Consider the following 12156-nt stretch of genomic DNA (forward strand, 5'->3'; position numbering starts at 1 on the left):
ATTATTTGATTATTTGATGCACGATAGCAATAACATGAATACTGCTCTCTAATCATTCATTTTTTATACAGCAATATTTGTGTAAGTGCTTATCACTCAGCATTCCACAATGTTTTTGGAACAAATATAGGACTTTAAAAGTAGGAATGCCGGTTTCTCATGATCTTTTTTGTTTTTTTAGTATTACAGCCATTGTTGGAATGATGGCCTCTCAGCATACATGCAATTAGCTTTTAATGCTCAGCTGCTATTTGTGTGAATGCTTGAATCCATCCTTTTATTTTTGGACGTACAATAGCAATTTCACAATTTTTGTTATTGTACATTTGCAATGCACATACGTCTCTCAGCATTTATACATTAGCATAGCTGTGAAAGCTCGTCTCTTACCATTAACATGATTATTATTATTTTTTGTTTTAACACAATCAGCATTCACATAATTAATTTTGTTGCACTGCATCATATACAAGTATGTGAATGCTTCTCACTCAGCATTTACATACCTTTATGAGCACTTAAAAATATATTTATTACAATCATTTGTATGAAAACTCGTTTCTAATATTTTACATAACTGTTTTTTGATGTTCAGTAGAAACAATAGATATGTGTCTCAGCATTTGCACACATTTTTGACATGCAGTAGGTGTGACTGCTCGTCTTTCAGCATTTATGCGATTTTTATTCCTCCACATCATCAGCGTGAATGCTTGTCTTAGCATTTATCGAATGTACAGGATATGTGCATGCTTGTCTCTCAGCATTCTTGCACATCTGTCAGCATTTAGACTGATTTAGACAAACACAAACAAAGATGGAACGCTGGTTTCTCAGCATTCACTAAATTTTGCGTAAATTAGGATTAATTTGAATGCTTGTCTTCATGAGTTGATTTTTATTCACTACTTCTTATTTATTTACTGATGTAAAATGTATTTAATTGTAAAAAACAAAAACAAAAAAGAACCTATATTCACACTTCAAAATGTTTGCTTTGTTCTTGTTTACTGCAAAACTGATGTTTATGTTTATGTACAGCACTTTGTATCCAGCAATGCCTGTTCTTAAAGCGCTTTATAAATAAACTTTTGAGTTGAGTTGAGTTGAATACTTCGTCTCTCAGCATTCACGTAAATCTTAAACGTCAGACAAAAACAATAACTCGGGGTGCAATCATTAAATAATACATATGATTTCTGATTGTGTCTTTAATTTGACGTTTAATGCCCTCTCTCAGCATTCGCCCAACACGAGATTTATGAAACAACATAACACCTGCATATGAGTTATCGTTTTCTGCTGCTATGAGCATTTATGGTTTATTGATCCTTCACAGCATTTCTGCTAAACCACCGAACACCTCCCAGAATTAAATTGCATTAAAAATGATGAAATAACAATAAAACCACATGCTGAGAGATCACTTGGTCTTGTTTTTTCCCGCGGAATGTCTCGTGCTCCGCTCTAAACGGCCACCTTGGGGAGCATCCGGGCTTTCACTCATTTACACTTCATTAGAGGCCCGTTTGGCAGCATCTGCTCCCGGGGAGGCTCGCGCCCTCCCGTCTTTGCTCACCTCTGGGAGATGAGCACGTCACACGGTCGCGAGTTGACCTCCGAGTCGCTGCGTCGCCTTCCCTGGAAACACGGCAGGAAGTGATGGCCAGGCAGAGGTGGCTAAAGTACGCAAACTTGAAGTAGAAGTACAAATGTGCATAGAAAGTAGAAGTACTAATTTTTGATTTTCAGTTCAAAGTAAAAAAGTAAAGAAGTGTTTTTATCCACTTTTTTTTTACGGTTAATTATATAAAGTACGGTATATACTCTACGGTTAATTATATACAATACTAGTTGGCACAATGAAAATAAAATCTCTTACAAAAAAAGGTCTAAAATCACATGGCTAAAAAAAAAGGAATAAAACTGTTCCACAACTGCTCTGAAAAAGGCTGGCAAGAAAAAATTAATGATAGAAAATAATGGTACTTTTTAAAAATAGCTTTCTAGCTCAAAGGTTTGGGGGATATTGGAGTCACATTATTTTTTAATTGGTTTCTATTATTTATTTTGATGGAAATATTGCAGAAAATATCACGGTGACTATTTTTACTCTTCCATTTGTGGTGGGTACAAAAGCACAACCTTCATTTGAGTTCTACAACAGCAAATCATGTTATAAATAAAAATGTGGTCTACCAAACTGTTTAGCTGACATCTGTGTTTAGCATTTGCTTACTAAGCTCTATTGATTGGACAAGTGGGCAGTTAAAAGCTTTAGTATGTAACATGTCGCTTCAACATAACGTCGGATGCATGTCATGCCACTTGTATGTGATTCTATAACATTTTTATTTCGTTTTGAAAAAAGAAGGATTTTTTGGGCATTTTCTGAGTGCTGAATTTTGTGTGGAATTTTACATCGGGCACCTGGTTGAGCAACTCTAGGTCCTCAGAAAGATGGATGCAAGGTTTGGATTTCAGATCAGCTTCCGTTTACTTTTATACATCAAAGCCTGTTTGTATGATGAAGATTTCAGACTTTCATATATTCAGATTTTCATATCCCAGGCAGTAAAATTTAGACAGTGAGAAATTCCCTATTATTGCTTTGTTTGTGCATCTTATATTTTACGTCAGGCACCTTGTTGGGCAGCTAAGCCCTCGGAAAGATGTTAGCAGCCATTGCTCAATTCACGTTCTTGTCCATTCTTACATCATTTTGATCTTGTGAAAATTCATCAGTGTGGTAAAAATCCTGTTTCAGTTGAACGTTCACATAAACCAAGAATGTGCAAAATACCTGGATGTTGTTGTTGTTTGTTATCTGCTAGCTTAAACCAAGGACACGTCGGTTGGTGACCTACGAAGAGTTGGCTGGGGAAATATTCCAAGACTAATTTTGTGCTGCTATCAAAATGGCTACTACAACAGCAGAGGCCAGGACTCACGTTTATGAATCGAAAGATAGTCATCTCGTGATATAACCGTAATCTGCATTCTTGATATTGAGAAACGGCTGTTGAGTTTGTTAACTGTGATTATTATGTTTAGTTATTTTATTTTAATTCCTGTTTTTGTTTACAAAGTAATATTGGATGATTATTTTTTGCTACTTTGTTGGCTTTTTAGTTAAATTTCATAATTTATGGTACATTGTTTTCAGTGCGCTAGTGCATGAATGGAGAAAGTCGACACAAAATAGAACAGATCAAATCAGCGTTGGGTCATCTCCACTAGTTGGATGACAATAGGTTGTTTTAAAACACAAGCTGCATAAAGGGTTTCACACATCAACAAACTATTTGTACTTCATTACTTCCACCACCGTGGGCAGGCGTTAAATGAAGGTGGCCGTGAAAAGGTTGGGACTGTAGAAAGCAGACGCCATTACGCGGCCTCCCCACCGGTGACACCGGCTTTAAGATTTACACCCTTTGCTAAATGATTAGTCAATATGGAGGGGGTCAAGCGAGCGTTTCAGCCGGAGAGCCGTTAACGACCGTAACTCAGCCGTGCACTTAACCAGAGAGTCGCGCATGCAAAACATCAACCTGGCGTTTAAGAGGGAAAAGCTTTAATGATATGGCGGGGGAATTAATGCTAGCGGGACGACTGGTTTTAGTCAATGAGGAGAGGACGAGGAGTCAATGAGGACGACGAAGGAGGAGAGTGTGGAGGCTTCTATGGCGACTCTTAAGAGAGTGTCACAACGGTGCGTTGGGTGACCGGCGGGATGTGAGTGAGAGTCTCACCATGTCGTTAATGATGTCCTTCGCGCCTCTCACCGACAGAATGAGGATCAGCGGGATGATGGAGATGTACCACTGGATGGACGAGATGATGGGAACGCACTGGGAGACACAAACAACCAGTGTATGTGGGTGAAATAAACATTTGAGATATGAATTTCATTTGTTCCGTAACTCATAAATAGAAAAACAAATCCCTCTGATGTGCTCGACTTGGCCACCAGGGGCAGTATAAAACAGTCATGCAGACACAAGTGAAGAAGACTTTCACAACTACTGTATGTGACTTAGTAAACGGCAATAATCATCATTTCTTTGCACGGAATAAAGAAGATCTTGACATTTTTCTGCCCATTTAAATTGCTAATGAGAAGATGGCAGGTTCACAAGACAGCAAATAACCGACCTGCAAGGCCATCATGAAGAGGAAATAAAGATTGGCGGCGCGCTGGAATTGCTCATACAGCGTGAGCGGCACAAAGGTGAGGACCGAGTACTTATAGCTGCGCACCTGGTTGTCCTGGCAACAAGGAGGGTTAATCAAGACGGGCTCATTTTGATCTTGGCGGAGCGAGCCGCCACTCACCGAGCATCGCCCCCAACGAAAGCCCAGGAAGGATTTCTTCTGCTGCCGCTTGTGGTAGCAACGTTGGTTGGCCCTCACCTGCCACGTGAGACCTGTGACAAAACAGGAAGCAGCCGCGAAGGAAACAAAGGATGCACTCAAACTGTAGTTTTCCAACTCAGGTCCATCAACTGTTACCTTAATAATTTGCAATAAATTATTAGGTTGTTTCATTTTAGAAAACAAAACAACAACACGTATAGCTTTATTAGGGGACTGGCATATCAATAAAACAAACTAATTACTGTTGTCTTCAGCTTTGGGTCAATAAAAAGTTCTCATATGACATCCTGGCTTGCATGCATGCAGCATTTCCGGCGCTCTCACATATTTTTCTCATACAGAGTTGTACAAATATTTGCTTCTTGGGAAGTCAGGTCAAAAGTCTCCAACATGTCAATAAATAATTACTTGGAGCTGCGCTTTGGAGAAGGAAGCATTTTATTCAACAGCATCACGGCTCGGTGCTAGTTCGGTGTGTACTCATCATATTCAACATTTTCTAGCTCACTTTTTTTTTTTAGACAAATGCTTTTTTTATTGTACAAATGTTCACTGTTATTTATTAGTGTTTAGTTTTCTTATTCTACTTTTTTTATTTTAAAGAAATGTAATTCTATAAAAACTTTTTTTTTTTAATCCAAAACACAGACCCAGTATTTTTGCTGTTTTTAATATTATTAATTATTATTATTATTATTATTATTTATTTATTTTTTTATTTTGGTTAAAAAGAAAATCACAAATTTTGATCGCACAGATTTTACTGTAAAGCGACAAATTCATATACTTTCACTTTTGTTTAGCAGTTTTCTTCTTTTTCTCTCTATATTTTTAAAATTGATTTAAAACAAAAACTAAACAATATCCCGGAATTGGAGAAAAAAAAAAACACACACACACACACACACACACACAATATTTACATGCTTTGCATATTTTTCTGTTTATTTTTATTAATCTTATTGTATTATATTTATTTGTATTGGCATTTTTATTTTATTTTTTTAAATCTCTTTTATTGATAAGTGGAGGCTGAGGCTTTCTGTGACACCTTTTGAGTTATTGCTTTTTTCTTTCTGTCTGAATATTTTTTTTGTTTACATTTTCACTAAGAATTTTGATTGGAATGCCTGATTGAAAAGATAGGAACTGAAGACACTACTTCTATTTAAAAAAAAAAAAAAAAAAAAAAAAAAAAAAACTTGTCATACGCAAAACAATGTGCAAATTATTATGCTCGTGTTGCCTGTTTTTTTTGTTCTGTTTTGTTTTAATACATTTATTTCAAACTAATTTGGTTAGGTTCCTTTCTATTAAACAGGTCAACAATATTTAGGTTGAAAAAATATACATATGTAAAATTCTATGCCAGATTAATTGCCTTGAGGATTAGGCTCCGTGGGCGTCCCAAAAGTTTAAGAGCCCCTGTCCTTGACTGCAAAGTAAAAGTTGGATGTGGAATTGACTTGAAATGATGAGCTGAAAGAAGACATACCCGATTGTGCGCTGTCCTTATCCATGATGATGAGGAGGACGAGCTCGTCATGGAAGTGCACAGCACGTACTGTGATCAGACAAAAGACACCTTTTGACTCGGTTATCTTGTAACTCATTACACTGCGTTACCATGCCAACACATGAGCAGACGCTGCTTTACAGTGAATGGTTTGTAAATTACTGCACACTCGAAAAGCAAGTTTGGCAGCAAGTCAAATATGAGAACAATTACAGCAGAAATGAGGACGAACAGTTGAGTTATTTTTTTTTTAATTATTATTGGATTTAGGTAGTTTGTTTAGATTTTTTTCTCACTAAAGCTTGTGCACATTTTTACAAAGTTAAACTGAATTATTCAACTTTACGATTTTTTAAAACTATTTTTCTCACTTTTCATGGCATGTTCAGCAACATCACTAAATGACCTTAGTTTTGTACATTCTGTAAACACAGCGTGGCATGGCTCAGTGGTAGAGTGGTGGACCCCCAACCGGGAGGTTGTGAGTGCGATCCTCAGCCCTTGTGACCATGTCAAAATGTCTTTGAGCAAGACATTGAACCCTAATTTGCTGCCAACGGACCTGACAGTTCCGTGCGGCTTTGTAAAGTGATTTGGGCACCACATGGTGAAGCTCGAAATAAAATGAAGTTCATTTACATTCTCTGTTATTTATGTAATAAACACATCTTATTTTAGGATATGGCTAAAAGAGTCATTGAAATTGGAATAGCTTTAAAATGTACATTTTTGACATTTATGGTGATTTATTTTTGTTGTGGGGGCAAAACAGTCATTTAAATTGGAGCAGTTTTGTTGCTTAAATGCTAGCATAGCATGTTTTGTTTTGTATGAAGGTAGCAGACGTTTCATCTTGGTTTTGCGTTTAGTTTCACAACAAACTACAACTGGGACGGCAAAAAAAAGCAACTTTTTGAAGAATTGTTCACCATGTGATATTGCTATTAAGTAACACATTTTTGCTAGTAAACAAAGATGAAAATAATTAGCGACAGAACGTATCTTGAAATACTCATAGCCTATACCTGGACGTTTTTTGGCCACTGTATTAACGAACATATTGTTGAAACAAAACTGAGTCAAAGAGTTTTTGCCGAGATTTTATTGCTTATTGTCTCAAATTGACCACTGACTAAAAATAAATAAACTTTGTTGGCTAACTAACTCAGGTGGCACATTCACATGACCATTTTCTTTTTATTGTCTTTCCCCAATAACAAATACAGTACATGGACCTCCTTAACACATCCTATTTGTGAAACAACAGAAAAATAACAACAGATGAAGACAAAATGTAACATTTACCTGCTCAGCATGGCGGTGATATTTCGCAAACCATTCTTGACACTCTGTTTCGGCTCATACATCCCTTCTTTCTCTATGACAGGAGTCATGTAACACGGCAACGCCCACCTCGCTTCCAGGTGTGTCCTGCATCACATCGCATGTCCCCACGCAACCGACACCTGGGAGCAGACCAAATGGGAATGGAGGAAAGGCGCGATAGCCTCATTTTAATGTTGTCAAACCTTCAAGAAAAACTCGTCAAATATTCACTCATTCCATAATGTGATTTTGTGAACCAGCGTTTTTCGGGGAGAGCTTGTGGGAGTGCTGTACTGGATCCCAATTCATTAGCGAAATGGATCAGCTTACACACACAATGTGCAAAACAAAAATCTTTGCATTCAGTGGCTAAGTCATGAGCAGGTGTGTTTGAATGAGCAAAGTGGAAACATGCCTTTAAATAAACAATACAAATGCAGGTGATTGAGCATTGGACAGAATATTTCTCTCCACATTTGAATTTTGTTTTGATTCTTTTGTTTTTTTTTAGTATCCAAAAATCTGTTTATTGTTTTTGTTTTTCAATTAAATGGAAATGTACTCTTTTTTTTTTTTTTTTTTTTTTTTTTTTTTTTAGAAAATACTCTGTATATCCAGCCAATGAGGTCTATACAGGACTGTCTCAGAAAATTAGAATATTGTGATAAAGTTCTTTATTTTCTGTAATGCAATTTAAAAAAAAAAAAAAAAATGTCATACATTCTGGATTCATTACAAATCAACTGAAATATTGCAAGCCATTTATTATTTTAATATTGCTGATTATGGCTTACAGCTTAAACAAAACTCAAATATCACATCTCAAAATATTAGAATATCATGAAAAAGTATACTAGTAGGCTATTTAACTAATCTCTTAAATCGTCTAATTAACTCGAAACACCTGCAAGTGTTTTCAAGTGAATCCAGAATTTATGACTTTTTTTTTTTTTACATTACAGAAAATAAAGGACTTTATCACAATATTCTAATTTTCTGAGACAGTCCTGTATGAACATATTTTTCTCTATTTTTTTTTTATATGCAAAAACACAATTCTTGCTCCATTTTTGTCTGTTTTTCGTTTCATGAGGCTACAAAAAAATAAAAAAAAAAATAAAAAAAAAAACCTCACAAAATATGGAGATAGCCTAATTTAGCACTTAACTAAGTGTACTTTATATCCAAAACATTTTTTTTTATTGATTTATTATTATTTTTTTTAGGGCTTATTGGGGGGGGGGGGGGCGACGATTCTACAACATTTAAAGTAAAAAATACCTAATTTTATTTTCTATATTTATTTTTTATTTTTATTTTATTGTAAAATAACACACATATTAACCTTGATGTGTATTTTACCGTTTCATTCTGTATTTTTTTCATTTTCATATAAAACACAAAGCAAACAATAATTCTGGATTTAAGATTTAAAAAAAAAAAAATTGTATTTGGATAAACATTAGCTGAGACATCTTCTGTGGGTGTATGGCGCCCTCTTGTGGATTTAAGCGACATTGACTGATAACTGAACGAGCAGGAGTGACGTTACAACAAGCTTTTGCTATCCAGCGTGTGCATTGTCCGTTGAAGGTTTCATTTGCGGCATACATAATAGTAAACAAACACCTACGTGAGCGCACAGCAGGCTTGTGGTTAGAATGATGTGTGTTTGTGCTCTATAGGCCAGATGCGGTTTCACTGTATTTAGACCATGTGATGTTTTGAATGAAAATGCAAACCGTGGGCTTGTTATGCTGATTTTAACATTGATGTTATATGCTTTAGTTGGATTTCAATTCACACCTATTTTGGATGCATGGTTGTGACGTTTTTGAGATTTTGATATCAGTTACTGTGAAACCCTTTGAGATTTTTGTGATTAAGAGATTAAAAATATTAATGAATTGAATTGCAGCTATTGCCTTAAGAAAACCTCACGTAATGACATATTCATCCTGCTTGATAATTAAACAAAAATGTCTCATTTGTTGGCAAGATTCTCTGATGATTTACAACATGTGCATACTCACTTCATGTTGCAGCAAGTTCCATTTCCTGTTATGCTGTTATCGTCATACTGGGAGTGAAAACCCACTTTAGTTGCTTTACAATAAAAACAAAGGAAGAAAAAAAAAGAAAAAAAAGCAACCACACTTGTGGAGTTAATCCTTTAGATGCCGACTTTGCGAAAGGTTGACTCATCTTTACACATTACAAAGAGCTCTCCAGTGCAAATACAACAACAAAATGTCAGCTCTTCACACCTGTGAACAACTTTCTAATAAACCTAACATGAGGTCCTTTTGTAATACGTGGGGGAAGTCAACGTATCTTTCAACAAAAGAAAAAACAGAGCTGAGATTGAACCCAACACCTTTGCAACTACAAGGCAGACATGCTAACCACCAACTCACCATCCTCGCTTGAGCTAATGTCATCTGCCTCCAAACAGACTCACACTTAAAACCGCAATCAGTATATGCAGGGGGCCTTCATGATTGAAAAAAATAAAATTTCCATTTGATGTCCAAACAGACCGTTTCCTTCTGCTAAACTGTCCCCAGCATTTATTTATAGTTGAGGGCAGAAAACTAGCATGTAGCTTTTCTTGCTACTCACACTCTGTACCAAATGTGAGACATTTATTATTCCTTTATCGTAGTTAAAGGGAATGTTGGGCTGCCAAAAGTTTAACAATTAATTCTGATGTATTATTTTATTTGGGAAGTCAACCTAAAAATGTCTCTACAGTAATTTATGTATCTTTCCCCACTCGTCTAAACACGACATTCGGAATAATATTGCGTTTGTGGAAGGCGGCCATTCTGTTACTTGCTGTCGACTGAAAATGACATCACAATTGTTCAGAGCTAAGGTATCGACCAGTCACAGCTCAGCTTCAGACAACAGGTGAGCCATGATTGGTCATTATCTGTTGCTGCATTCAAGTATGGTCGGAAGTCGGACTTTTCCTAGTTCAAACCAGGAAGTGTGTACGGGAACACAGAAATTCCACAGAAAGTCAGACTACAATGTGACATCACTCTACAATGACGACCCCTTTGGAAACACAGACCGTGAATGGTAAAACAATTTACTCAAGAAGAAAAATAGATAGTTTTCTTAATTCATAAATATTCGACATAACTTTACGTAACACAACGTACATGACAGTATGTCGCTATCTCCCTGCATGGAATTATACGGTGAACTCCTGAACTGTATGAAATGCTTATGAAATAAGATCAAACAATAAATGAAGCCAAATTGTGAGAAGGCATGTATGTTTGCTGGAGGTTAAAATGAGTTTTGAGGACAAAAAATCAAAACAAAAAAATCAATCACTATCCGCCATTCTGGTTGTTTACTTTCGCCTCGAACGCTTTCAGGTCGGAACTGGTAAAAAACAACTTGGATTTATCCGACTTCCGACTTGTGACACGAGCAACTGTGATGTCATCATCAGTCGACAACAAGTGGTAAAATGGCCGCCCCTAGAGATGGATCAGAACGCGTGGATTTTGCTACTTCACTCATAATCCACAGACACAATATTAATCAGAATAACGTCTTTAGACTTGTGTGGTTCGCATTAGAAAATTATTTTATTCATCAAATACAAATAGAAATTGTTGGTTAATTAGTGTGGCTTTAAAAGTGTGAAGTATCATTAACAGCTGTTTGTAAAAGTGACCGGAACAAAAGTGATGTAATAGCTTTGCAATTGTTTAAAAAAAAAAAAAGTCCTGATGGGAAAATCCCACAATGAAAGAGTCACAATGTGGTTGTTCATAGAATCGTGTGTGTGGAATCAATGATGAAGTACGGCAGTAACGACACCCCAGTGTGGTTTGATAAGTGGTTAACTGACACTTTCACTGTTGTGCACTCAACTTTGTGACGCTTGCGTCGTGCCCAACTAGAAACTGCCTTCACCTGACGCCAGAAAAAAACAAAACTAAACACTGAAATGTCGTTGTGCGGCTTCACCGATTGTGAAAACATGTTGATTTCATCACCATTGATGGTTAATGCACAAGTAAAAATTAAACCTAAAAATTTGGGGGGACATATTTGCCATTTACGTGATATGATAATCATGTCAGTGTAATATATTTGTTTGTACAATAATAGATTTTTTTTTGTTGATTGTCTGTGACAGACCACCTCGAAAGCCAGATGTCCCAAAATGGAAAATTTTGTGTTAATATTTAATCGAATTCACATCGACACAGCAAATGCAGCTTTTCAATCGCAAGGGCTGCAGTTTAAAATAAAATAAAATTAAATTAAGAAATAAAAAATAATAATTAACACTCTGCTTCATTACGGTTGGTCGGGTTGGTCGGTAGGCTTTGTTTTGTTTTTTTTACATGCATGTATAATTTATTTGTTTATATAGTATTAAAGTTCAGTGCTTAAGAAGTGTATACGCAGATATGGATTCATAAAACCATGAATCGATTAATCTCAAGACTCCCCATAAATTCTTTAGAAAATATTTTAAAAGCCTTTTTTTTTTGTATTTTACCGTTTTTTTTTAATTTACTGTACACATGAATTAAAAGTATTTTTTTTACATTGCTGAAAGACCTGACTTATTGCACTTAGACAATTTTTTTTTTTTTTTTTCATTTACAATTATAGAATTATATTATGAAAATATTTTCATCTCATCCTTGCTGTTGTCAATTTCTGTGTAACACTTAAGTGATTATAACACGTTACTTTCATTAATCAACTAAATCATTTGACCAGTTATTGCCTCTGCAAAATGTACTTGGGAATTTAATATTTGTAGAGTGCACTTCACAAATATGGCACTTTACTGTACTGTATTTAATTCAATCTCGGTGTAATAACCTTATTTATTGATTGATTGAATTTTTATTGTATTATTATTATTATTAATTCAATCTTTGTTGTAATAA

The 12156-nt window shown here is 35.6% G+C and overlaps 1 protein-coding gene across 3 annotated transcripts in view; it reads right to left on the minus strand.

The window, feature by feature from the left end:
* Nucleotides 1–12156, minus strand: part of atp8b3 (ATPase phospholipid transporting 8B3) — a 98364-nt gene that overhangs the window by 78646 nt on the left and 7562 nt on the right. For 2 of the 3 annotated variants that reach the window (XR_013285321.1, XM_077533915.1), the window contains exons 2-7: nt 7202–7362; nt 5876–5944; nt 4339–4430; nt 4159–4272; nt 3756–3854; nt 1580–1641 (exon numbers count right to left, since the gene is read on the minus strand). Coding sequence is in view for 1 of the 3 variants with exons in the window: in XM_077533915.1 (XP_077390041.1) it covers nt 1580–1641; nt 3756–3854; nt 4159–4272; nt 4339–4430; nt 5876–5900 (392 nt within the window). In the remaining 2 variants the exon portion in view is untranslated. Of the gene's footprint in view, nt 1–1579; nt 1642–3755; nt 3855–4158; nt 4273–4338; nt 4431–5875; nt 5966–7201; nt 7363–12156 lie in introns of all 3 variants that reach the window. The other variant, XR_013285322.1, reaches the window with a different exon arrangement.

The sequence above is a fragment of the Festucalex cinctus genome, chromosome 10 (assembly GCF_051991245.1).
Source record: "Festucalex cinctus isolate MCC-2025b chromosome 10, RoL_Fcin_1.0, whole genome shotgun sequence".
In the NCBI taxonomy this organism is placed as follows: domain Eukaryota; kingdom Metazoa; phylum Chordata; class Actinopteri; order Syngnathiformes; family Syngnathidae; genus Festucalex; species Festucalex cinctus.